The 24680-nt window shown below is 45.7% G+C and overlaps 1 protein-coding gene across 2 annotated transcripts in view; it reads right to left on the bottom strand.

The window, feature by feature from the left end:
* Window positions 1-24680, bottom strand: part of ANXA13 (annexin A13) — a 57277-nt gene that overhangs the window by 11601 nt on the left and 20996 nt on the right. For both annotated transcript variants that reach the window (XM_061438670.1, XM_061438669.1), the window contains 7 exons: window positions 19463-19562; window positions 11210-11304; window positions 7306-7476; window positions 3892-3925; window positions 3711-3790; window positions 2048-2116; window positions 1535-1636 (listed from right to left, as the gene is read on the bottom strand). In XM_061438670.1, the coding sequence (XP_061294654.1) occupies window positions 1535-1636; window positions 2048-2116; window positions 3711-3790; window positions 3892-3925; window positions 7306-7476; window positions 11210-11304; window positions 19463-19562 (651 nt within the window). The remainder of the gene's footprint in view (window positions 1-1534; window positions 1637-2047; window positions 2117-3710; window positions 3791-3891; window positions 3926-7305; window positions 7477-11209; window positions 11305-19462; window positions 19563-24680) is intronic.

Here is a 24680-nt window from a genome sequence, read left to right as displayed (position 1 = left end):
TCATGGAGAAGGCTTCCAGCTCAGTCTACTCAGCTCCAGGCCCAAAGGCCAGGGGAGTTCAGGGTGAGCTGCCTTTGATCAGGACTCTGGGCACGATTTGAAAGCAGAGGGCCCTAAAGGCTTATATACAGTAATGATAAAATTCCAAAGCTTTCTTGTCTTTTCATCTGCTGGCAACACATCGGAAAATGCTATTCTGAGTGAGGAGTGGCCAGCTCTAGCCGAGGTAGGAGCTCAGGCTGGGGAATCTTGGAGCTCTCATCCACTTTCTGCTACTGACTTGCTGTGTGGTCCTGATAAGTAACAGATGGCTCCTTACTCATAACAGACTTCCCTTGTCCAGCAGTTGTGGGTAACAATGGCTGTTCAGCCTACATTCGAGTTACGGTATTGTCGTGAAGTTGAAATGAGACACTGGGCACAGATGTGCTTTGAATAGTCAAAAGCACTCCACAAATAAAAAATACTAGATGAAAGAATATCTGATATTCCACAAAAGCCTTCCTGAAATTAAAGACTGATTTTCAGGGAAGGACTAACTATTAAGTGTCTTGAAATAGCTAACTTACCTTGTTGGCTTACAATGATCATCAGATTAAAAAATAATTGTATAAAAGCAATTTATACACATCTTTTCAGGAATGTATCTCTGAAGTATTATTGTATCTGTCTCAGGCACTGTTTAGCCAATTGTCAATTGGAATAAAAATAAGGGCAAACGTTTTTATGCTTACTACAACCAGACACTGTCCTGAGCCTTTTATATTCATCTTATTTAACTCTTAAAATAATCTCTTGAGGTTGGGAAGATGATGTTCAGGGTCTCTTTTTACAAAGGAGGATGGAGACGTCTGGTCACTTGTTACAGTAAAACCAGGATTTGAACCTGGGCCCTCTGACTCTAGGGCTTTGCTCCTAAACTTGACCTGCTGTCCTAGCCTCTGAGGCAAAGTGGGGTTTCTGAGCCTCAGCATTGCACTGGGCCAAATGGTTGCCTGTTGTGGGGAGCTGTCCTGTTCATCGTGAGATGTTTAACAGCATCCCTGGTCTTGACCCTCTAGATGCCAAGAGCACTGCTCCCCCCAACACATCTGGTTGGGACCTATTTCCAGACATGATCACATAATCCCTTGTGTGCGTGTGTGTGTGTGTGTGCTCAGTCATGTCCAACTCTCTGTGACCCTATGGACTGCAGCCCACCAGGCTCCTCTGTCCATGAGATTCTCCAGACAAGAATATTGGAGTGGGTTGCTGTGCCCTCCTCCAGGGGATCTTCCCAACCCAGGGATCAAACCCAAGTCTCTTGCATCTCCTGCATTGGCAAGAGGATTCTTTACCACTGCGCCACCTGGGAAGCCCCAAATATCCCTTAGGGTGTGCAAGATCATCCGTGATTGAGAACTACCGTTGTAAAAGACACCCGCCGCCCCTGCTCCCACCGCTCAGTTCCATATCCCAGATCTCAGCTTCTTTTGGAAATAACTTGAGACTCTGTTCCTGTGTGAACTCCTTGCCTTAGTGCTGGATCACTTACAGTTTGGTAGGCTTGAAAGGTGGCTTGTAACTGCTTGTGGCTTCTCTTGGCCAGGAGTTCATTGAAGGCAAGCTCGTCTGTGCCCCAGCGGCCTTCCCCTGCCTAGAGAACCAAGTGCAAACATTTTGAAAATGACTTTTGCAAAAACACCAAATATACACAGCTGTGACCAGGCCTCACTTACAGGAAACAATAAAACATGAGCCAAAGAGAAGCCAAATTGATTGACCTAGCACTTTCAATTTCTAACCCACAAGTATACCTCACCTATCTATTTATGTTATTTATATGTCCCCTTATTTCAAAATGGATCTGAGGTGGTTAACACCAGAGTAAAATAATAGAATAAGCAATTCTTTTAGGTTCACGAAGACAGTATAGATGAAAAATACTTTCAAGATCATACTTATTTCCCAAGTAATTCCAATTCACATAAAAGAAAGACATAATTGTTGAAAATCATGTTAAATAAAAGAAAACCATTTGCAGAGACTGGCACACCCGCATACTTACATCATACAGCTCTTTGGCATCCTGCCCAGCTAGATCTTTGTCCACATTATCTCCTTCATCACGATTAGCCTAGAAAAATCAACACGTTGTTATTAACTTGAGTTCCTGCTTGACCAAAGAAAACAAAAAAGGAAAAGTCCTCAAAAAGGGGTGACTCCAGAGCGGTGGCCTGGAAATTAGACTCAGCCTGGCAGAGTGGCAGCACTGCTCTTTGCTGCCATCTTTTGGGCACAACTGATCAACAGAGTAGCTTCTGTGAAAACACATTTTTCCTTTTTTTTTTTTTTTGTAGAAACCAGGGTCACTCACAAACCCCTCCGACCTCTAAGAAACCTCATAATGTGCCCTAGAGTGAGTCTGTTGAGAAGGTATCCGTCTTCCTTCCAAAATATCGAGTCTCACCTCTCAGGGTCCCTGTCCTGAAGAACCCTGGACTTTGGTCATGGAAGGCCTTGGAGGTCTCACTTAAGCCCTTTAGTGGCAGGTGGAATTCTAAGGTGACCCTGATGGCCCATGCTAATCTCCCTTTGAGTGTGGGCAAGACCTGTAAACATGGTGAGGTATCAGCCCTGTGATCGTGGCTGATTTATGTTTATGTGGCAACAGAGATGTTTGCAGATGTAATTAAGGTCCCTAATCAGTTACCCTGGGTAGGTCTGACCCAATCAGGTGAGCTCTGAGGGGTCAGAGATGGAAGAAGTCAGAGAGATGAGCTCACACTGGTCTGGAAGAAACCATACACCCATGCTCTGAACTCTCCCTGGGGCCACATGACAGGGGACTGTGGGTAGCCTCTAGGAACTGAGGTTCTTTTTAGTTGACAGCTAGCAAGAAAATAGGAACATCAGTCATACAGCCATAGAGAGCTGAAATCTGCCAACAGCCACTGAGCTTAGGAAAGGACCCCAGGCCTCACAGGAGATGGCAGCCCTCAATTCCAGCCTGTAGAGACCCTGAGCCAAGGACTCAACTAACCTGTAACAGGAGCCCCAGTCCATGGAAACTGCTAGATCATAGATCTGTGTTGTTGCTAAGTCTGCAGCAATTTGTTATGCAGCAGGAGAACATTCATATAGTCTTCCTGCTATAGCTCAAGCTTACTCTATGTGTTCTCTGCTGTCAGTCTTTCCACATGGAAAGTAATCAGAGGAAACACACAAAGCTCAGAAAGACGGGTGTGTCAATGAGAGGGCAGATGCCATCTGGCTGGAGGCCCAGGGGCTGCGTCCTCTCAGGGCCAGTTCTGAAAACCCTGCTTTCCTGGCCAAGCGGCTCCTACAGGCCTAGACTCAGGGTGAATCCTGGAAGTTAGTTGTATCACGAAAAGGACCCTATTTGGGATCAGATGAGCCTGTATCTTACTGTGTATACACCTAGAGGTTCCTCACTGGCAAAGTGAGATGGCAATGCTTAATGAGATGACTCACTAACAGAAAGGGATTGTAAACTGCAAATGACAAGGCAGACTGTTACGAGGGGGAAAATCTCCACTGAATAATTTCAGAAGAGCTAGATGGACAGAAGACAGGTTGCTGGTTCCTCAGTAGCAATTTAATAAGAGAAGGAACTGTTTATTATCTACATTGCCTTTTACATCATGGTTGCACGTTGCCAAGGGCTGTTTCTCAAGATCATAAAGCAAGTGAGACCTCTTTACTCTTACCTGTAGCAGGGAGACCAGAATTGTTTTTAGGCTTCCACTTGTATCACCTTTGACATCTGATTCAAGGCTCTTGCCAAACACTTTAGCGGAAGAAGAAAGGAGAGGAAGCAGAGTTTTAGTTTCCCAGAGGTAGTTTGCAAGAGGCATTCTTTATCTAAAGTCAGAACAAAAGGTCACTTACACCTTTGGTAGGCCTCTTTAATGGCAATAATTTCCTAGGAAAGATAATAAAAAAAAATCAATACTTCAAGGTGGGGTTTATTGATAAGATAGGCAGGTACCAGGCAAGGTAAGAGGCAGAAATTGTTTCTGGACACAGGATGCCTTCAGGACTTCCTCCAAAGGGGGCAGTCCCTGCAGATCAAAGTCCAAACCTAGAGCAAGTCGGCAAGTCCCTGGCTGGTGGGGATAAGGGGTTTCCCTGGTGCTTCAGGGGGCAAAGAATCTGCCTGCAATGTGGGAGAGTTCCATCTCTGGGTCGGGAAGATCCCCTGGAGAAGGGAATGGCTACCCACTGCAGTATTCTTGCCTGGGAAATCCCACGGACAGAGGAGCTGTTGGTCACAGTCTATGGGGTCACAAAGAGTTGGACACAACTGAGTGACTAACACACACACACATACACATCCTTAGTTAAAAGTGAAAGCATTACAGCTAAGCTGATTTATTTTTTAAAGATTCCTCGATGTGGATCATTTTTAAAGTCACTACTGAATTTGTTACAATACTTTTTCTGTTTTCTGTTTTGGTTTCTTGGCCATGAAGATCTTAGCTCCCCACCCAGGGATCAAACCCACACACCCTACACTGGAAGGCAGTCACCACTGAACCACCAGGGAAGTCCCTAAGCTAACACAGTCATTCACTGCCTTCTTGCTCCATCTCACTCCCCATCCTCCCCCGCAGGGAGCCAGTTTTAGAAATTCTGTGCATATTTTCCCTTTGCATTTATACATATATGTTTGTGCTACTGAAAATATATAGAATTGTTTTGTGTATGTGTTTAAAAACTGGAATACTGTATATGTTTGTTCAACTTATTTTTTTCACTCAGTAATAGGTCTTTAACGTCCAGCTATGCTTACGCACAATTAGTCACCTAGCATTTTTTTTTTTTTTTAAATAGAGACAAAATGTTCCATCCTACAGTAAGTCCCAGTTTATTTAGCCAGCCTCTGACTGATGGACATTTAGGCTGTTTCCAATTTTTCTCTACTTCAAACAAGGCTGCACTCAGTCAACAATTTGCTTTGTGCTGCAGTGCAAGTCTCTCCCTAGGGTGTGTGCTGGGAAGGACTGCCTTACAGGCACATGCCCCCCTGATGAAACGAGTGTCCTGATAAAGTGAAGTACACGCATCTTTTGGTTTCCCGGTACATAGGAAAGTGACATTGATGTATATGTACGGTTGAGTCCTTTTGCTGTCCACCTGAAACTATCACAACATTGTTAATCAGCTATAATCCAATATACAATACAAGGTTAAAAAAATTAAAAGAAAAAAGTTATGCTGACACTCTACTGTGGTCTATTAAGTGTGCAATCGTGTCTAAAAAGCAATGCACATACCTTAATTTAAAAATACTTTATTCCTAAAAAATGCTAGCCATCATCTGAACCTTCAGCGAGTCATCATCTTTCTGCCAGGGGAGGGTTTGAAATATTATGAGAATTGCCAAAATAGGACATAGAGACAAGTGAGCAAACGCTGTTGGAAAAATTATGCTGATAGACTTGCTCCAAGAAGCATTGCTGCACACACTCAGTTTGTAAAAATGCAGTAAAGTGAAGTGCATAAAGCCGTGTATGGCTGTATATTTCAATGGCTCGTCCCGACGGGGCCACTTGGGAGCTTCCTCAGTTTACACTTGAACCAGCAGCATGTAAGAGCCAGTGTCTCCCCACAGTGTCTCCCACAAACTGTTTAAAATGAAAGTCGTGAGGCAGCGATGGGGAGAAGGGAGTGGGGCTGATGGAAGATGAGGAGCCAGGCCCGTGTTGCTGTGGTGGGCGGGAAGTGGGTAGGAGGAGGTGGGGGCTGAACACCTGTGACTCTGCAGCCCCCTCCCCTTTCTCCTCCTTCCAGCCCACGACCAGGATCTGCCTGAAACTGTCGCCTGCTCTCTCCCTGCTTTTCTCCTTTTTACTGTCAGATCTATTTGATTGGGAAAAAAAAGTCTTGCTTATTGTTCAAGACCAGGACCCAAAAGAAACTAGGTTGAGGGTGAGCCACATGCGGATAAATGTGATTAGAAAAAGAATGACCAAATTAACCTTCTGGCCAAGGGAGGCTGCCCAGATACTGGCTGCCAGGTCACTGGCACTTTGGTGCTTCTGGAAAGGATGGGGGTACTGAGTAAGGAGAGATGTGTGGTTATTGGACAGAACCAATGCCATCCTCCTGTGCTAACGCTCCTCTAAACCACCATCCTAACCCCAAATAGAGGGGTTTTATTATCTGTGGGAAGAAGAGGAGTCCAGGGATGTTCAGGAAAGGGGTTTGCTCCTGTAGCCTGGACCCCAGTGGTGCCTCGGGTAACGAGCTGGACAGCACAGGCTGAGCAGAAGGAGCGAGCCTGGGTTATCGATAAGTATTAATAGCCCAGCAGCATCAGAGTGCTGGGGTGGTTTTCCTCACTATCTGCTCCAGGTGCTGCTTCTGTTTCCTCCCTGGAGGAATCAAAAATGTTGGGTTTTCTTGGCACTTTCCTTGCTGGACCTCCCCACTCTACATGATGGATGTTGCAGAAGAGGACATTTCCAAAGAATGACCTGGGGACCCTCTTTACTCTTGATGAAGTCCATGGTCCCTGGGCTTCCCTGGTGGCTCAGATGGTAAAGAATCTGCCTCCAATGCAGGAGAGCTGGGTTTGATCCCTGGGTCAGGAAGATTCTCCGGAGAAGGGAATGGCAACCCACTCCAGTATTCTTGCCTGGAGAATTCCATGGACAGAGGAGCCTGGCAGGCTACAGTCCATGGGGTCGCAAAGAGTTGGACATGACTGAACAGCTAACACACACACAAGGCCCTTATGGGTTCTGGAACCAAACATGAATGGGCCTTCACAAATGTCCTTTTTATCTCAGGACATGATGGCATGTACCCAAGGGACAAGGGGAGAGGACTGCTAACAGAAGGACACGGAAACCTCTGGGGAGGTGGTGGCAGCCCCAGCTGTTTCCTGGGATCCCCTTGGCATTCCCACCCCCCTGCCTCATTCCTTTGCTCCCTGCGTCCACACTTGGATTGCTAATTGGAGTATTGGTGCTAGGAGACCTGCAAAGTCAGGCTGGGCAGGTAAAGTAGGATTCGTATCCCACACATGGAACTGTGCATCTCTTTAGAAAAATAAAGCTGGATTGACACAGCTCTTCTGGAAGGCTCTATCCTGTCAAGCCAGCGGCAGTAACACCAAAACCGACCATCAGAATATTGGAAGAGGCATCTCTCCAAGGTGAACCAAGCGGGCACATTGCTTGCCCAGACACTTGCTCATCACAAGGGTGGAGGGCTAGGAGGACTTTCCCTTCTGGCTGCTGTAACCCTCTCTGACGGGCATGTGGACGCTCCCTCAGGGGCTCAGCTGGGACTCACCTTATTGGTTCTCGTGCACAGGACCTCGATGAGTACTGCCTCGTTCGTGCCCAGGCCCTTCATGGCCTTCTGCAGCTGCCGGGCAGCATACTCCTCGGGGTGATCCAAAAGGGCCAAAGCTGTCTTCTCAAAGTTTCCACTCAGCTCACTCTTGAGCACCTCCTCCAGGTCCTGTGGGAAGATGGCGGGAGTCCTGACTGAGAAGGGCCTGAGGGCAAGGGGGACAGGTGTCTGCTTTCTGTATGGCACGGCCCCAGGGGAGACTGGACACTTGCCATGGATGCCCAGGGCACACTCTAGACAGGAGCTCTACAGGGCTGAGTGACCTTCTCTGGAAGACAGTGGTCACCCGACTGCCCATCCATCTGCTGGGGATACTGAAGATGAGTCACAGTGACAACAAGAATTTGCAGAACACTTTAGGGTTCAGAGAGCTTTCTTATTGATCCTCAAGACAGCCCTAAGAGGAGAGGTATTTATTGCTTTATCCCCATGGACTGAACCTCAGTAAGATAAAGGACTCATCTACGAACACTTGGCTAGAGAAGACTAACACAGGTTTGTCCTCTGCAGGAGACTGGCTCATTCACTGGCCGGATGGGGGTGCTTTTGAGAGTGAAACACATGCGTGCTCAGTTGTGTCCAACTCTTTGTGACAGGGTGGACTCTGCCCACCCCTCTATCCGTGGAATTTTCCAGGCGAGAATACTAGAGTAGGTTGCCATTTCCTTCTCCAGGGAATCTTCCAGACCCAGGGATGGAACCTGTCTCTCTTGTGTCTCCTGCATTGGCAGACGGGTTCTTCACCAGCTGAGCCACCAGGGAAGCCCTGAGAGTGAAAGGGGGCACTACTAATTCCTGTTGGGGGACAACAGGAATAAAGTGAGACCATCCTGGGCAAACTCCATGGATAGCCACTTTGGTGTTTTGTTAAATCCTGAAAGGGACACATGTGAGAAAGAACTCAAGTAGGGGAAGGGAAGTTCATGAAATTCTACCTGGCATCCTGTTTTTGGCAAGCCCCCTCTAATCGCGAGTAGACTGCCTGTTCCCACCTGCCTCCCTCTGGCTAGATGGTTTAATGAGAAAAGTGGCAAGAATGAACGTTCAGTCCAGCTAGAGCTGTCGACATCCCAACCGAAATGAAGGACCTCAAAGCAGGACTTTCATGCAGAGGGACTGCTCCGTGTGGGTCAGACTGGAAGCCAATAGACCGAGGTACAGCACAGAGTGGGTCTGGCTACTCAGCCCCATGCATGATGGCTAACAACACAGTCACGGAGTTCTGTGACCTTGGAAATGCGCTTAATTTCATCATCTCTCGGTCTCCTTCTTTGAAGAATGGGGAGAATAGTAAGACTTACTTCCTAGGGTTGTTGGGAGAATTAAATGAGACAGTCCTTGCAGACACTGAACACAGTGCCTGGCACATTTTCGATGTTCAGTACGTGAATATTATTGTTGCTGTTATTATTATTCTATGTTGATGAAACTTTCAGAGAGAAGGCAAATCAACTATTCTTCAAATGAACCTTTGAGTTCCAGATCTGGGAGAAAAACCCGGAAGATTTTTATCCAAGGCCCTGGGATCTGCTGTCTCAACAGTGGGTTGTGATGTTAATGTTACTAGCTTCATTCCATGGCAGTTGCAGCATCTAACCCTGACCTTGTGAAGACAGGCCTCTGGTCAGTGCTCTGGTGTGGATCCACCCGAAGACTGGAAATCTTTCTTCAAGTCAGATGGGCATTATATAGAACAGCAGAGAAGAGAGATTCCAGCTGCCTGCTGTTAGAAGCCACAAGCACGAAAATAAACCCCTGAGTGTTTACATTCTATTTGGACATAGGAGCCAGCTCAGGATACCTTGGCTCTAACCCTGGTTTCCTGCTAACTAGCTGTGTCACGTTGGGATGCTTATTCTCTTTGGAGCTCAGTTGACTTGAGGATTTAGATTTGTTTGTCTCTAATGTCTTCCAGGGCTTCCCTGGTGGCTCAGTGGTGAAGAATCTGCCTACTGATGCAGGAGATGCTGGTTCAATCTCTGGGTCAGGAAGATTCCCTGGAGAAGGAAATGGCAACCCTCTCCAGTATTCTTGCCTGGAGAAACCGCATGGACAGAGGAGCCTGGCTGACTACAGTCCATGGGGTTGCAAAACAGTTGGACATGCCTTAGCAGCTGAACAACAATGACAAGAGATGTCTTCTAGCTTTGTAATATGATTCTCAACCACCTCTTTGGCGGTCTCAGCCGTCTGATACACAGCTGAGAATTGGCAAGTAAAAAAAAATGATTGGCAGATGTAGGTATTGCAGATTTTGTGCTATAGTGTGCCCACTTTAACAAAGCCTGAGGTTCTGACTTTGAACCTGTTTACTTTTATTTTACTGCTTCCTAAGTGGTGCAGTGATCAAGAATACTCCTGCCAATGCAGGAGACACAATAGACACAGGTTCCGTCCTTGGGTCAGGAAGATCCTCTGGAGAAGGAAATGGCAACCCACTCCAACGTTCTTGATGAAAAATCCCATGGTCAGAGGAGCCTCATGGGCTACAGTCTGTTGGGCTGCAAAGAGTCAGACACGACTTAGCGCGCATACACACTCTTATTTTACACCAAAGCTTAAGAAGCCTGCATCTGACTTTCCATATTGGCAGGATAGAAGCAGACACAGTGCTTGAGGGACTGCTACAGTCAGGCACACTGACAAGGGTGAAAGTTCAATGTCATTCAATTCAATTTAAAGCAGCTGAACTGAAGCTTCACTTATCTTCACCAGTGTCATCAATGAATATCATTGACAAGCCTCACTGTGAGGAGAGAAGCAGGAAAAACTACAAACGCACAGCTGTCTGGACCACTTAATGTAGAAATAAACTGCTCCTCCTCTTACGGCAATGGGTTCTCCAGAAGTGATGGCTGGCCCTGGAGATGGAAGACTTAGACTCGAGGCCTGGTTCTTTTTCTTATTAAGTGTGTGGTTTTGCGTCAGTCTTTTAAATAGATGAGCTCCACTTTCCTCTCTGTAAGATGGAAACAGCCATCCCTTATTAGGGCTTCCCTTTGCTGGAAGGTGTCAGCATTCCCCTGCCTGATTCTCCCAGCAACCTGAGAAGGGAGGCAAATATATCATTGTATTTGTGAGGAGACCAAGCCTGGAGAGACGGTTGCCCGCTCAGTGACAAATATGTAAAAGTCCATTTCTATCTAATTATACATAGAATTATTGACACTGTAAAGATTTTCTAAATTTGGAATTATAATGCAGCATAATTAATATTTATTTTGTAAACTGATCATTCTAATGACATTAAGAAAATGTTAAATTGTGTTCACGATATATTAATGAAGAAAATACTGTAGAAAGGCTAATGTATTCTTAAAGATTTCTGTACATAACACTATCAAGGATAAGAATAAAAGAAATGTAAAGAAAGGAAAAGGTATTGATGCTTAATGAAACAGAGGGTGTTTTCGCTTTTTGGTTTTTTAGTTTTTGTAACAGTCATTTATGAGGAATAAATCATTATTGAGGACACATGAATAAATTAAGAATTCTTACATAAAGACCCTCCCGCAAAAACTGATTTTCAAATTAGTGGCCTATCTATAAGTCAATGTGTGGAAATAGTCCAAAAGAATGGGGAAAAAATGACTGAGGGATTAATTTAAAAAGAAGTCAGTTGAAAAAGTAATGAGTTAATATTGATTTTACAGGCTGTTAACAAGACCATTTCAGTTTTTCTGAAGTCAATTAAAGCTCTAAATAGTTGTCTTGTTTTGTTTCTCCTGGGCTAACTAGATAAAGCTTTAAAGGTATCCGTCACTGTCTTGGGAACAAAGGAAGCAGAAGAGACAGTTAAGACCAAGGCCACGTGCGCGTGGCTGAAGACCCTCGGCATCACCTTGCCGTACGTTGTCTTGTACTTTCGTTTTATTTGTTGCCTCTCATGCGATGTCCTGCTTGATAAGATTTCGATGATGGCGGCTTCATCAGTTCCTAAAGTGCAGGAGAAAGAAACAAAACCACAGTGAGCGAGAAACAAGAAGGAAGTTTATTTTAGTCCAGCTAGAGAAGCCAGGGCAGAGGTCACAGACTTTGGTGTAACCTAGATGGGTCACTTGACTTTAATATCTTGTGCTGATAACTGTATTCTCTTTATTCACTTAACAAGTATCCATTGAGGTCTCACATTGCATAAAGCACAGTACTAGGCATTGTAGTGGAAAGAGGAACAAATACAGTGTATCCCTTAATTTCACTCCTCAACATAAATATAAGAGAAATGAAAACTAATGTCTGCACAAAGCTTGTATTCAAATGTTCACAGCAGCATCATTCATAATGGTCAGAAGGTGCAAACCACTTGAATGTCCATCGGTGGCTAATGGATAAATGAACCATGGCATGTTCATTTGGTGGAATGTTACTTGGCCAGAAAAAGAAATGGAGTACTGATATATTTTATACGAATGGACCTTAAACACACCATGGTAAGTGAAAGAAACCAATCACAGAAGATGACGTATTATGACTCCACTCATATGGAACTCCAGCATAGGGAAATCTATATTAAGACAGAAAGAAGAACAGTGGCTGAAGGTGGGGTGGGCAAAGAGGTGACAGCTCAAGTGTAGGAGGTTTCTTTTTAAGGTGATGAAAATGTTCTAAATTGACCATGGTGATGGTTTCATACATTACCACATTAAAAACAACTGAATACATTAAAAACAACTGAACATTTTAAATGGGTGAATTGTATGGTGTGTCTTATACCTCAAAAAAAAAAAAAAAAAAAAAGCTGTTTACAAAAGAAATGGTATGTCCTTGGCCTCCAATTACTTAAAAGAGAATGGAAGAGGTTAAGACAAAAGGCCCAAATTGCTACAATATCAGGTCCATTCATAAACTTGTTAATTTCAGAGAAAAGTCCTAATCGGGAGCTTGAGGGGTAGTTAACCCTTAAACTCCTTTGAACCACACTTTTCCCGTGATGCTCAAAATAAACCTTGTTCATCATAGGCGAAAGTGAAAGCCACTCAGTTATGTCCAACTCTTTGCCACCCCATGGACTATAGAGTCCATGGAATTCTCCAGTCCAGAATACTGGAGAGGGTAGCCTTTCCCTTTTCCAGGGGATCTTCCCAACCCAGGGACGGAACCCAGGTCTCCCGCATTGCAGGCGGATTTGTGATCAATACTGAAATGATAATGACTAAGAAAGAAGGGCAGCGTATCATTTTTAGAACCTGGACACAGGATGGGAAGGGGCTTCCCACGTGGCACTAGTAGTCAAGAACCCTCCTGCCAACACAGGAGACATAAGAGATGCAGGTTCGATCCCTGGGTAGGGAAGATCCCCTGGTGGAGGGCAACCCACTCCAGTGTTCTTGCCTGAAGAATCCCATGGACAGAGGAGTCTGGTGGGCTACAGTCCATAGGATTGCAAAGAGTTCGACATGACTGAAGTGACTTAGCATGCATGCATGCACAGAGTAGCAAAGATGTCCCAGGGGTTGCAGGTATGGGAATGAAAAAGACTACTTGATCAACAAACCTTGAATTAAATTTCTTCAGACTGGGTTCCTGGCTCCACCCTTAAACCACACGACAAATCATCAGATTCTGGAGCGTTCCTGCCTGTTCCTAGCCCTCCTCTCATGCCCGCTGCCTGCGAATAGTATGTGCTGGCAAGGACTTGAAGTGTTTGGCTCCAGCCAGCATCGCTTTATTTGGAAAGTCAGTGCTGGGACTTAGAAAGACTGCGCTGACCCAGGGGTTGGAGGGCTGTGCGCTGCTCCTAGGAAAGCCACAGCTCCATGTCTGTGGACTGTTCGTGTAGTCTCAAGGACTAGTTCCACCTTTAGAATTCTAGGAAGATCTAGCTCTTTGATTCCAGCTGGAGAAACAGAAAATTTTAGGATGAGCTCACTTGCAAAAATAGCGTTCGCTGCCTGCCTCATTCCGACTCACTCCCAAAGCTATTTCTGCTGTCCCTCCTCATTTCCTCCTGCAGCCTCGCCTACGGAATCTGTATGCAGTTACTTCCTCTGCGACATGATGTCTTTTTAACCTCTGAGTGCCGGAAATCTCACCTCAGAAGGGATTTTTTTTTTTTTCTCATAAAAGAATCTCTGAATCCAACCCCTTCCTTTTTTTTTTTTTCCCATGTGGGCTGCTCCATGGGGATCCTGCCTTACTCTCACCTTTTCTGGTCAGAATTCGCTGTCCCGAGTGGCCTTTCTGCTGAGCAGATCAGCCTGCTCACCCTTCTGCTTCAAACCATTCCATCTAGGCCCCTTTAGATCCAGAACAACAGCCTGGACTCTTGTCTGCCTGCAAGCCCTTCTGTTAGCTTCTCGACCCTCACCTTCACTCCCGTCCCTCCTTCAGGACTCAGCTCGCTGGACTCTCCTGGGAAGAGATGGACACTCCTTGCTGGGTCCCTCCTATTGCCCTTCCTCCTCCTCTGTCCCGTCTCTGCCATCCCTTACTGCAAGTTCCACGGGAGCAGGGGGCACTGCTCATTGCAGTCTCCACACAGAAGGCTCTCAGTATTCATCAGACCTGACTTGCTGAGTGAAGGAATGTGTAAATGCATGGGGACATTTGCACTGCATTTTGAGGGCACTGGTCTCTGCATGGGTGTACAGCTGTGTGCTCTACTCAGGCGCTCTGTACGTAGGAGGTGATGTGATATGTGTGTGCGTGCTTGTGTTGGACTCTTTTCGACCCCATGGACTGTAACCTGCCAGGCTCCTCTGTCCATGGAATTCTCCAGGCAAGAATGCTGGAGTGGGTTGCCATTTCCTTCTCCAGAGAATCTTTACGACCTGGGGATCAAACCCAAGTCTCCTGTATCTCCTGCATTGGTAGGCAGATTCGGTACCCCTCACGCCCCGGGAAGCCTGTATGTAGCAGGGACCAACAGGAAATCCTCTGCTCCGATGCTTCAGTCAACCTATATCTGCATAATTCAGGACAATTGAGTTAAAATTTTAAAAGGAAGGCTTTTACGGCTTTCCTTCCTGCAAGACTTTTTAAAAGGAGAGCAGAGCAGTCTGGGGCTGGCCCAGCAGCAGCCTGGAGGTCGGGGGAGCAACTGGAAGTGACTTGATTTCCCTCAAGCTCTTTGAGTCCCGGCATCGGGTTTATGTGGAGAACTGTTCCCACTACGGGACCAAGAAGCAATTTACTGAACGGTGACCTCATCTTATATTTCACAGAATGTGTGTCATATAAGCAGTCTGTGCAGGGGAACAATTTCCTGTAAACATTTACAATGGTTTGAGGCACCAGGGCCAGTCCCCAGCGATTCTGGGAAAGACTTTTTTTTTTTTTTTAATGAGGAAAGAAGGAACCTCAGCCTTGACTGTGCATAGGACACAGTAATTACACAGTCGAGGTCAGAACCCAGTGACCGTCAGCCTCGGAGGGCCAAGAGCCTCCTGACTTTGGCTTTTCCAGCAGTTTTCTGGGAAGACATGGAGCTGAGTTTCAGCAGGATGGTGGGGAGCTGAGTTTCTGCTGGGTTTGAAGCGACCTCCCTATTACCCTCCCTGATGAGTGACCACTTCTCAGCAGGCCCCAGAGCCAGCCAGAGCCACCCTCCAACAGCTCCATGGCAGCTTCTCTCTCTTAGACCCGTTTCTGTATTTTTCGGAAGGAGAAATGGCAAACCTCCTTTTGCATTTCTGAGAGGATAATGAATGCTGGGGTCTGTGCACTATCAGATTAAGGCATTATCTACAGGAGGGCCCTGCTGGGATGGGGGTTCACAGAGCCCTGAGAGGAAGGCCTAACGGAGGGTCAGTGTCAAGGGTTTTAGGTTAACCAAGACCCAGACCAAGGGTCCAAGGTACTTAGGAGCCAGGGAAGCATAAGCACCAAAGAAGTGAAAAGGAAACTTGCCAGTTTAGCGTTATTTGGAAAAATCAATTGTTATTTTATGGTATAGCATTCTTTTGTTTCTTTTTTAATTGGAGTACAGTTGTTTTTGGAGCAGGCAATGGCACCCCACTCCAGTACTCTTGCCTGGAAAATCCCATGGACGGAGGAGCCTGGTAGGCTGCAGTCCATGGGGTCGCTAAGAGTTGGACACGACTGAGCGACTTCCCTTTCACTTTTCACTTTCATGCACTGGAGAAGGAAATGGCAACCCACTCCAGTGTTCTTGCCTGGAGAATCCCAGGGGCGGGGGAGCCTGGTGGGCTGCCGTCTGTGGGGTCGAACAGAGTCGGACACGACTGAAGCGACTTAGCAGCAGTAGCAGCACAATTGTTTTACAATTTTGTATTAGATTCTTTTTCTGTATCAAAGTGAATCAGCCATACTTACACACATATCCCCTCTCCCTTGGATTTCCTTCCCATTTAGGTCACCACAGAGTCCTGAGTGGACTTCCCTGTCTATGCAGTAAGTTCTCATTAGCTCTCTGCTTTATATTGTAGTGTATATATGTCAATCCCAATCTCCCAGTCCATTCCACCACCCCTTCCCTGCTTGGGGTCCATATGTTTGTTCTTTATGTCTGTATCTCTATTTCTGCTTTGCAAATAAGTTCACCTATAGCGTTTTTCTAGAATCCACATATATGTGTTAATATACAATATTTGTTTTTCTCTTTCTGGCTTGCTTCATTCTGTATGACACACTCTAGTCAATCCATGTCTCTACAAATGGTCCAATTTCAGTCTTTTTTTACGGTTAAGTAATATTGCATTCTTATTATTTTGACTTTCATAGGTGGGTGAGTGAATGGGAGCCCACATAACCTTTTTGATGCCAAGGGCCTCTAACCTCTCTCTATGCTACATAGTGGATGCATGTGGTTACTGAGGATGCAAAGTGTGGCTGGTCCAAGTTGAAATGTTCTGTAAGTGTAAAATATATATAGTCCTTCGAACTTAACGTGAAAAATGGAATGTCAGGTATCTCATGAATAACTTTGAAATTGGCTATCAGTTGAAATGATATTTGCGATACAGTATTGAGTTAACTAAAATATATTGTTAAGATTAATTTCACCTGGATTTTAAAATTTGGCTTCTCAAAAATTAAAAATGACCTGTATGTCTCACCATGATGGCTATTGGACAGCATGGCCCTAGAAATTTAAATCCAGCCCTGGCAGGGCTGGTATAGCAATAAGATAAGCACGTGGTCTTACAGATGAGTTTTGCCAATGATACAATTTTCCTTGGACTTACTAATAGAGGTTGGAATTCTAGACCTTTATCCAAATGATAGCTTTTCAAGATGGCTCTAGGTCCAATCACCCCATCCTCATTTCATAATTTTTTGACTTTGGACAAGTATTTAACCTCTGAGCCTTGGCATTCTCATCTGTTAAGTCATTACAGAACAACCTTACAGGGTTGTTGGGAGGTTACAAAAGATGTGTGTGTGTGTGGTACCCAGTTTAGCACTTGGCATGTAGAAGGGACTCGCCAACAGTCACCAGCACAAGAGTGGTTCCACCTCATGGCCACACCCAAGTGGAGGCAGGAGGAGAACACAGCATGACTTTGACGTTCAGTAGGTGCTGCATCTGTGCTTGGCGAACTAAATTCATGTGGTAGCTAAGAACTCAGGGATTTATCATAAACCACAGCTGACTCATTCCACACCCACTTAAGCCCCTGTCTCCAGCCCACATCCAGATGTCAGGCCCTCACTCAGGAGGCAGCAGGGAAACACCTGTGAGGCTGGCTAAGACCCTCAGAACTATAAACATCCTGACACTCGCTGGCAAGCATGCCTCCTGACAGCTGTTGTCCAAATATAAGATCAGCCAGCCAGGATGTGAGCAAGGACCAGCTCCTCTCTCCTGAGCTTGCCTCTGATGCCCCCCAAACCAAACCACCTGGTTGTCATCCTTCACTTCCAGCCCTCCCACCTCTGATTTGTTCAACAATACTTACTACGTAGAAATCCCTTCTACTACTTCCCTCCACATTGTCTCCAACCCCAGCTCCTTTGGGATTTCAGCGTTTCTTGGGCAAGGTAGGCTATTCTACAGTTGGACAGTTCCTTCTACAGAAGCAAAAGATGTCTTCCTAGAACTTCCACTGTGGATCCCAGGTCTTTCCCCTGGAGTCACACAAAAAGTTTCAATGGCCATCTTCTACCACAATACCCATTCCTAGGAAAGTAACTCTCCACTGATTTACCTCTAAGTAAAATCTAGCACTTGTCTTCATAAAACATTATGCCGAGAGAAAAAAAGCCAGACATAAAAGGCCACATATTGAACCTTCAAGTGTCGAACTTTCCAAGATGCGAACATGCGTTCTATCGACGCCAGGTATGAGTGAAATTGCAGCCTGCACTCCAGGCTCCCGCCTTGTCTCCCTCCTGCAGTCAGTATCTCTTCTATCCTATTCACTCGATGCCCCGGTCCCTGTGTGCCGGCTCTTGTACTGTACTATTGTACTTTTCAAAGTACTGCAAGATTAAAATGTTTTTCTTTATTTTTTGTGTTTGTTTTTATGTATTATGTGTGTGAAAAGTGTTATAAATGTTTTATAGTATAGTACCGTGTAGCTGATTGTGTTGGCACCTAGGCTACTTTGTTGGACTTAGGAACAAATTGGACTTATGAATGCACTCTTGGAATGGGACTTGTTTGTATGTAGGGGACTTACTGTAATTCCAGGTGCATGAAATGTCCAGAATCAGTAAATCCATAGAGAGAGAAAGTGAACCAGTGATTTCCTGGACCTGAAGGTGGAGTGGGAACGGCTATGAATACATGTGGGGCTTCTTTTGGTTGATGAAAATGTTCTGAAATTAGAGGTGATGATTACAAAACCCTGTGAATATATGAAACCCCATTAAATTGTACACTGCAAAAGGGTGGATTTTATGATATAGGAATTATATCACAATAAGAAAAAGAAACATTTAATAAAGCAGCTTTTGGATTCAGATGGCTTCTACCAGCCGTGTCTTCTCAGGCCTGACCCCACACGTGGCCGCTGTGTGGCTGAGGTGGCTTAGTTGTGATGTCTCTAAATTGTTGGCACTTGCAGGCAATGACGGAAATTCGTTCAATCCCAGGGCTCACTGCTTACTGGTGTTGTGTCTTTGGGTATGTTATTTAACTTGTCATGGCCTTTCCCCTTATCTGAAAAATGGACTTTTGTGAGAATAACTTCATGAGATCTTATATATAAAGTGCTTGGCTCAATGCCTAGAATATTAAAAGTTTCCCAATAGGTGTAAGAAAGAAAATTGAGGAAGTTTATCAACTTCGCCCCTCTTTTTCCTCCCAAGCTATTGCCATTACTTCCTTGTTCTCCTGGAACCCTTGATCAACAAACCCGGGATCAACCCCAGTGACTTCCTTGGGTTCCAGAGCCTCTGTGTATGGCCCAGCACTAGGTGCTCTTTCCCTCATCCCACTTTGTTCCTCGGTTTACCTTTCTCCTGATCTCTTGCTTGTTGTTGCTATTTAGCTGCCAAGTCATGTCCGACTCTTTAGCCACCCCATGAACTGTGGCCTGCCAGGCTCCTCTGTCCATGGGATTTCCCAGGCAAGAATACTAGAGTGGGTTCCCAGTCCCTTCTCCAGGGGAATCTTCCTGATCCAGAAATTGAATCTGCGTCTCCTCCATTGGCAGGCGGACTCTTTACCAGGACCAACAGGGAAGCCCAGGCTCCCGCTTAGTCTCCCATTCTTGGCCGCACTTAGGCCTGGGTGTAAACAGCTGCTCCAGTGTGGCCCCTTGATTCTTGACCTTGGCCACAGTTTTGCCTCCACTTGTTCAGCTTCCAGGTGAAGCTCCAGGTCCCTAATTCAGTTCTCATCAGCCCTGACTCCCCACCACCTCCCGTGAAAGACATCAGAGGGTGTAGATGACATTAGGATTGTAGAAACTACACTTCTCATGAAGTTTCCCCCAGCTCAAGTTCAAATTAAATGTCATAATTTTCAATCTCTAGCTATTAGGTTGAATCCTGAAATGTAATAGGATCTGATAACTTTGAGAGCTTTTATAAAGCTTTTATAAACTTAAAAACGATCAGCTTAGCTTGGAAAATATTAATACAAGATAAGTGGGAGGTCATCTTCCTGAGATCATGGGAAAGTCAGACGTGAGATCAAGTTTAATCAGCTTCAGGAGTGAATGAGAAAACAAAATATCTTTCATACCCATTCCTTTGCAGGCTTTGTTCAGCTTTTTGGCATCTCGATCGGCATCAAAACGCTGATGGCTGTGGGCATCCAAGCCCTGATGACTTTTCCCTTTGGCCTAGAAGGAAAAATAATTGCAAAGGTGAGTGGACAATTTGTTGTTGTTATTCAGTCATTAAGTTGTGTCTGACTCTTTGGGCATTAAAAATGATATCTGGCTGAAATTGGCAGCTAAAAGGAAGACCAAGCAGACACCCAGATGAGGGAACAGCTGCTGCTATACACATGAGTACGTGTGGAAATCAGCTGGGGAAGCTCTGGCTGCAGAGAGATGGCTGGTACCTCCTGGAGCCAGCTGGACTCGGATGCCCACAGAGAATGGGCCCCTTTGTTCTCAGGGACAATCAGCCTGGTCAGCTCTGGGAGGAGTGATTTTCTCATCGACTCCTCCTCTGTGTGTCTGTCTCTGAAACAGAGAGTAATACAGTGGGCCAGTGTCTTGGAATGCTGGTTTTTCCCCTTTGCCTTGAGACACAGCCTGTCTAGGGAATAGTTGCTGCCTGCCAGAAACTGAGGATCCTAGGATCTTATTACAGATCCATTTTGTAAGCTGGGCTAAAGCTTTACCATTCACACAATGAGAGATGTACTCTTTAATTTGTCAGAGATAACCCTATGGAACAAAACAGGGGTATTGGTTTTTACTGATCCTTGGGAAGAGAAAGCTCTGTATGTATACTCATCTAATGTTTCCCATATTTTAGTCATTGGCACAGTATATCCACTAAATGTCCACAGCTATCTAGGTCTACATTATTATTATTTGCTTATTATTTTTCTCTCAAGTGACCTAGTTTGTTTTGCTTAAAGTTAGTTTCCAGAAAGAAACTTTGTTAGCACTGAAGTGGAAAACCAGTGTTGCTTGCTTAAACAGAAGGTAAGCATAAAAAAATCATTGCACCGCTATTAAAAATTTAAAGATGTGAGGTTAATCACAATTATGCAACGAGTAGCTTTGAACACCCCCTGGCTTTTCTCAGCTCTTTATCTCTCCTCAGAGACCTTCTTTAATGACAAGCATCACTTATTTGCCATCCTTCCAGGAAAGTTGGCTTAAGTATTACTGTCTACACTCCCTGATTCTCCTCTCCCTCCTTTCGTTTCTGTGGGCGCCTATTGGGAATGAGCAGTAAACCACATAAAGCACAGAGGAGGAGTTGCATTCATCTGCTGGCAGCTTTGTCCTTTGAGGACTTCCCCTCCCCTATTCCATGCGGTCGCACTGGGGCTGTCAGTCATGAGGCTTGAGCTCCGTTGTCCTGCCCTTGGGTGGACACGCACTCTGTCACTGGTTCCGGAGTGGGGATGTAATCCAAGCAGGATCAGTTAGAATTTTCCCTGCTTTGATATATGGATATTGGGAGAGAGATGTCTCTCCCTGCCGGGTTTGCTAAGCTGACTGAGTGTGAGTGTAGGGTGTGTTGGTGGCCATGTGGTCCACTCCATGAAGGAAGCGTGGGTTCAGTATGGAGCAAAGCAGAGGCAATCAGAGTGGAAATACGGAGACAGAGAGAGAGAATATAACTAGGAACTGGAGGAGGGCTGACTTTTAGGTTTTGGTTAATGGAGAATCGTATAATTTCAGAGCTGAAGGGATATCAGGACCCCCCCGCCCCACCATTGCCTTTTGGAATGTAGTGTATAGCCCATCCTGCCCCCCCCCATATTTTGACCCCATGTGACGTGAGGGATCTTCGATCCCCAACCAGGGATCGAACCCACGCTCCCTGCAGTAGAAGCACCATGTCTTAACCCCTGGACCTTTAGGGAAGTCCTACCTGGCCCATCTTCAAGTTTCTATTCCTGAAACAAGCTGGAGAGGGACTCATATTTGTTGAGCACCTGCCACATGCTAGACGACTCCTTCACCGACAGACCTTTCTTCACAGGGAAGAGTGGGCGTTAGTCATCTGATTTACAGAGGAGGAAGCCTGGGTTCACGCGGGTCAGAGCACCTATCTGTGTTCTTGCAGGATGCGTGTGTGCACCAGCTCAATTTGTCTCCTAAAGCCCATGCTCTTGCATCTCCTGCACCATCCTCTGTGTGCGTGCTCAGTCACTTCAGTTGTATCCAACTCTATGCAATCCTATAGACTGTGACCTTTCAGTCTCCTCTCTCCATGGAATTTTCCAGGCAAGAATACCAGCGTGGGTTGCCATGCCCTCCTCCAGGGGATCTTCCCAACCCAGGGATCAAACCCATGGCATCTCCTGTGTCTTCTGCACCGCGGGCAGATTCTTTACTGCTGAGCCGCCTAGGAAGCCCTGCACCATCCTGCCTCACATCTAATTATGACTGGTACCTTCACATTCAGTGGAGGGATCGTGTGTCCCATTTTCCTTTCCCAATCTTTTGTCAGCTGTAAGAAAACTATCTGGGACTTAGGAAGGCTTGTTGGCAGGACCAGAAATATAATTTGTGGAGCTCAGTGCAAAATGAAAACGTAGGGCTCTTTGTTCAAAAGTGATTGAGAATTTCAAGTGCCATCAAAGCTTTAAACCAAGAGCAGGGCCTTTGTAAGTGTGGGACCCTGTGCAGCTGCACAGGCTGCGCACTGACCAAGCTCACCCTGCTCTTTGATCACATTCTAAAAGGGCTGGTTCTCTGGGTGTGGGAGTGTGGGAAGGAGCAATCTCAAAGAAGTAAATTGTGTCCCTGTTTTTCATCAGGAGTATTATGGGTGGCTCAGGAAGTGAGGTGGAGTTGAACCAGAGCAGCAGAAATCTCCTAGTAAAAGGCTGATTCATAAACAGTTCTGTAGATCACTTTAGCTTCATCCGTGAAAGAATTAAGTGGAACTCTTATTATCTATCCCATTCCCAACTGACAAGTTGAAACAGAGATGGGGGCTCTGTGAATAGTTCTGGTTATGCCTGAGGGTCCTGGCTGAGGAGGGGTGAGGGTGGGGAGGGGTCCAGGTGGGTTTAACGCTTGACCAGCTCTGTGCTGGCAGGCTGCTTTTCCCCCGGGGGAGACTTTTTTCCTCATTGGCACAAAGATGCTGCCAGGGCTTGCAGAAGCCATGAGGAGACTTGTTCAAGATCCCTGGGCCAGGTAACTGCAGGATTGGAGCCAGAGCTTTAACCAGGACTGTCTGGTAGTCAGCTGCGGAATGCCATTCAGTCTCTGTTTTAGTAAGATGGTTCCATGATACAAAAATCATGGAGTTGTAAGAGGGGAGGGATGTGAAAAGGAACCTCTGAACAGGGGCAGTTTGTTTATCCAAGACCAAAAAAGTACAAATAAGTGTCCTTTAGGCCAAAATAGTATTGATGTCCTGGCAAGGTAGGGGGACCATGTGGGGGGGAAAGGATGCTAGTGGAGGGTGTGCATTGGGAGAGGGTTGAGCCACGTGTCAGGAATAAAGATGACGTTGAGACTTCATATTTTCCTTTACAACTAATGCAGCGTGTACGTCTCTATCAGATGTACAACTCTCAGCGGGGCAGGATAAAGTAACTGCCCCCTTCTAGGAATGAGTCTTAGCCGTCTTGGTTATCTTTCCTTATCAGTAGAGAATTCCATCTTGTTCCTAGTTGTTTAATCACTCAGTCATGTCGAACTGTAGCCCGCCAGGCTCCTCTGTCCATAGGCCTCTCCAGGCAAGAATACTGGTGTGGGTTGCCATTTCCTTCTCCAGGAGATCTTCCCAATCCAGGGATCGAACCCACGTCTCCTGCATTGGCAGGCAGATTCTAACAGCAGGATATTCGATGTCAGAGGGAAGGAATTGTGTTTTGTGATTTTAAAAAGAAAAAAAGAAAAAGAAAACAGTCTGTTTGGAAGGAATCTTCCCCTTGGCATGGCTGGGACTGCGTCTACAATGGCTGCATTCATCAGCCGTGGCCAGTGTTGATGCAAGGGCTGTCCTTGGCTTGTTCCGATGAGCCGGGTAACAGCCTCTCCGGAATGCACACGGAGCAGACATTCGTCCTCCGTGGTTCATTGTTAATGGGCTGGGCAGCTGACTCTGGGGACTCGGGCCAATTTGCTCATCAGAAGATTTTATTTTGAAACCTGAGGCCACTGAGCAGAACTTCCATACAAAGCAGGTCTGCAGGAATGTGAACCAGACACAAAATGGCAATGCAGGAGACCCCAGGATGGGGATGAAAGGTTGAGTTTGTGAGGACTGAGGCAAACACATGGTTATTCTACCTGCGTTCCACGACAAGGCATCAAAGAGCTGGGGTAACATTCCTTTTTTGTTTTGTTTTTTTAAATAGCGTTTGCACTGACACTCAGGAGACACATAAAAAAGACATGATGCTAGATGTTAATAAAAATGATTACAGAGTCTGGGTTTGAGGCCACATAGATTCAAGTTTGAATGTGGCCCTGCCCCTCTGCAGTCCTGTGAACTTGAGCCAATTAAACTCTAAGCCACTATTTCCTCATCTGTAAAATGGGGGCAGTGTCTGCCTTCCGAGATCAGACTTCCTTGAAATAACATTTCCAGTGCCTGATAATTAGACAAGACACAGACATGTCAGTCCTGTCTCTGCTACTTTGGGCAAACTCTTTTTTTTTTTTTTTTGTCTTGTAGTGATAGTTAGGCTTTCAATTCTGTGTATTTTGACTTGGCAAATTTGGAAGGTATACACATATTTTCTAAACATGAAATTATGAGATTCTATTACCTATCTATTCATCCATCTATCATCTATCTATTATCTAGCTATCTATTCACCCATCCATCTATTATATATCTTGCAATGCCCCAGAAGATATCATGTTTATAATAAGTAGCCACTGAGGATATGTTAATGGGCTTACCCTGCTGCTAAGTCGCTTCAGTCATGTCCGACTCTGTGTGACCCCAGAAATGACAGCCCACCAGGCTCCCCCGTCCCTGGGATTCTCCAGGCAAGAACACTGGAGTGGGTTGCCATTTCCTTCTCCAGTGCATGAAAGTGAAAAGTGAAAGGGAAGTCACTCAGTCGTGTCCGACTCTTAGCGACCCCATGGACTGCAGCCTACCAGGCTCCTCCGTCCATGGGATTTTCCAGGCAAGAGTACTGGAGTGGGGTGCCATTGCCTTCTCTGGGCTTACCCTGCTCAGTGGTAAAAAATCCTCCTGCAATACAGGAGACATGAGTTGACCCCTGGGTTGGAAAGATCCCCTGGAGGAGGGCATGAAACCCATTCCAGCATTCTTGCCTGGAGAACCCCATG

This window comes from Bos javanicus, chromosome 14 (assembly GCF_032452875.1).
Source record: "Bos javanicus breed banteng chromosome 14, ARS-OSU_banteng_1.0, whole genome shotgun sequence".
Lineage (NCBI taxonomy): Eukaryota > Metazoa > Chordata > Mammalia > Artiodactyla > Bovidae > Bos > Bos javanicus.
Note: the sequence above shows the minus strand (reverse complement) of the source record. Positions and strands in the feature narration are given on the sequence as shown.